At 59.6% G+C, this 2,014-nt stretch overlaps 1 protein-coding gene across 1 annotated transcript in view; it reads right to left on the bottom strand.

The window, feature by feature from the left end:
• TLCD2 (TLC domain containing 2) overlaps positions 1-2,014 on the bottom strand; it is a 10,406-nt gene that overhangs the window by 1,218 nt on the left and 7,174 nt on the right. Inside the window, exon 3 of the mRNA XM_009287572.1 lies at positions 1,102-1,186. Within this exon, the coding sequence (XP_009285847.1) occupies positions 1,102-1,186 (85 nt within the window). The remainder of the gene's footprint in view (positions 1-1,101; positions 1,187-2,014) is intronic.

Genomic DNA, 2,014 nt, shown 5'->3' with positions numbered 1-2,014 from the left:
TGGGGCGGGGGGGGGACGGGACGGACAGGCTCCGCCTGCCTGCTTTTTAGTACACTCAGTCCTTTCTTCAGTTTATACCATTAATGCTGTTCTCTGTATTGGCTCTTTAATGAGATTATCTGCTCCCTGCTCGTTAAGTCACTGTCTTGGCCTGAATTAGCTCTATTGTGGAGATGACCTTTTGACTTGTGAGCAGCGGCTGGCAGAGCCGCAGGGCTCGCTGGGCTCTGCGAGACAGCAGGTCTGACCATCGCCTCCCCCGCCTCATCTCAGGTAGGTCCCAGCGCTGTCCCTGTCCCCCATCCCCAGGCCCAGCAGACCCCCGTGCCTCCCTTGCACCCCACAGCGTCTCTGCTGCTCAGCTCTGGGCTGTGCCACCCCCCTGCCCTGCAGCATCCGCAATGCTCCGGCATCCGGACATCAGAGGCGATCAAAGAGAAACCCATGCTGGGTGCAGACAGGAGCAAGGGAGGCAGAGGGCACTGATGCGGGGCTCCTGCACCGCGGCTGCTCCAGCCACCCCAGCCCCGTGGCCAAGGCTCTGACTCGAATGAGAGGAAAGCGCCCCGGGGAGCGAGAGGTGGAAGGAAGAGATGTGCAGCCCTTCCTGGCAGCTGCTCAAGTGGCCGAGAGCCCGCAGGAGCTGAGCTGCTCGCCTGTGCTGGTGAGAACACCTGCGTCACTCACTGCCTGTCCACACCACTGTTACAGATCAGCCCCCTGGCACAGCTCTCTGCCTCCCTACTCTGTGCACACTTGGGGTTTTTTCCTACCCCGTCTTTGGGTGCCTTTCTGCAGACCCTGGAAGAGTACACGAGTCCCACAGGACCAAGAGGAGCTCCAATCTCTGCTGTCTGGGCTGCCGGGCTCCTCTTTCCAGGCAGAAAAAACAGATTTTGTAACAGGTAGCAAACACCCACAGCCGGGAAGCCTGTTAGCACTGACCACAGGGCTGGTGACAGCTCTGCAAGAAGGTGACAAGGGGAGGGAGGAGGAAAGGCTTCACACAGCCAGAGGGGAACAGCAGTTCCCCCAGCCCCAGCCTCCCTGGTGGCACAAGTGCCAGGGTCTGTACCCTCAGAGAGCGGCCGGTGGACTCACCACAGAGTGATGGAAGAGCAGCTCCCAGGACTGGTGAAGTTTCTGATTGCACAACATGTCCACAAAGTCTTCAAGGAAATAACCTGGGAACAGAGAGGCCGTGAGCAAAGAAGTGGGGCCAGGAAGGGCTGTGCTAAGGGACCTCCCTCCAGCAGGCTCTGCACCTGACTGGGCTGAGCAGCACCTCCAGGGAAGTGATGGCCACAGCTTAGCCCAAGCCCTGGGTGGGTGGCGAGTCACGCGCAGAGCAGGATCACACACAGCAGAAGGGAATTGCTGTGTTTTGGGTCCCTCCTGCAATCACTCTGTAGGACGTGGTCCGAGGGAGAGGCACTAACTGACTGATCACTTGGATCTGTTCCTGGAGAAGTGTGAGAGTGAAGGCAGCACGCGAACCCTCAACCTGTTACCGTCCCGGGATCGGATCCCACCCCACGTCCTTTCAGCCTGGAGCCCTCAACAGCTGCAGGATTCGCTGCCACCAGACCAACCCCACATCGGTATTTTAGATACTCAAACCTCCTTGCTGAGCTGTAGCCATGCCGGGAAGCCTGTTAGCACTGACCACAGGGCTGGTGACAGATCTGCAAGAAGGTGACAAGGGGAGGGAGGAGGAAAGGCTTCACACAGCCAGAGGACTCAAAGCTCCTGGCCTCCACACTGGCAGGTTTAGCTTGAGGCTTTGGGGGGGATCTGCATTGACCCCCTATCATGGGCACTTTTGGGATGCTCCAAGCCCTGGCTGCCCCATGAGGACGGTGGCGGGCAGCCTGGTGCCCAGTACCTCCTGGCTGCGGGTCCTGTGGGACAGAAAGGAGCCACTGTCCTTTGCCAAGAATAGGGCGATTGTCTGGGGTGCCTGAGACATCGCTGCCCGCACATGGCTCCGAGGGGCTGGTGTCAGGCACCGACG

Source organism: Aptenodytes forsteri, unplaced genomic scaffold (assembly GCF_000699145.1).
Source record: "Aptenodytes forsteri isolate BGI_AS27 unplaced genomic scaffold, ASM69914v1 Scaffold188, whole genome shotgun sequence".
NCBI lineage: Eukaryota > Metazoa > Chordata > Aves > Sphenisciformes > Spheniscidae > Aptenodytes > Aptenodytes forsteri.
This window is presented reverse-complemented; position numbering and strand designations above follow the sequence as displayed.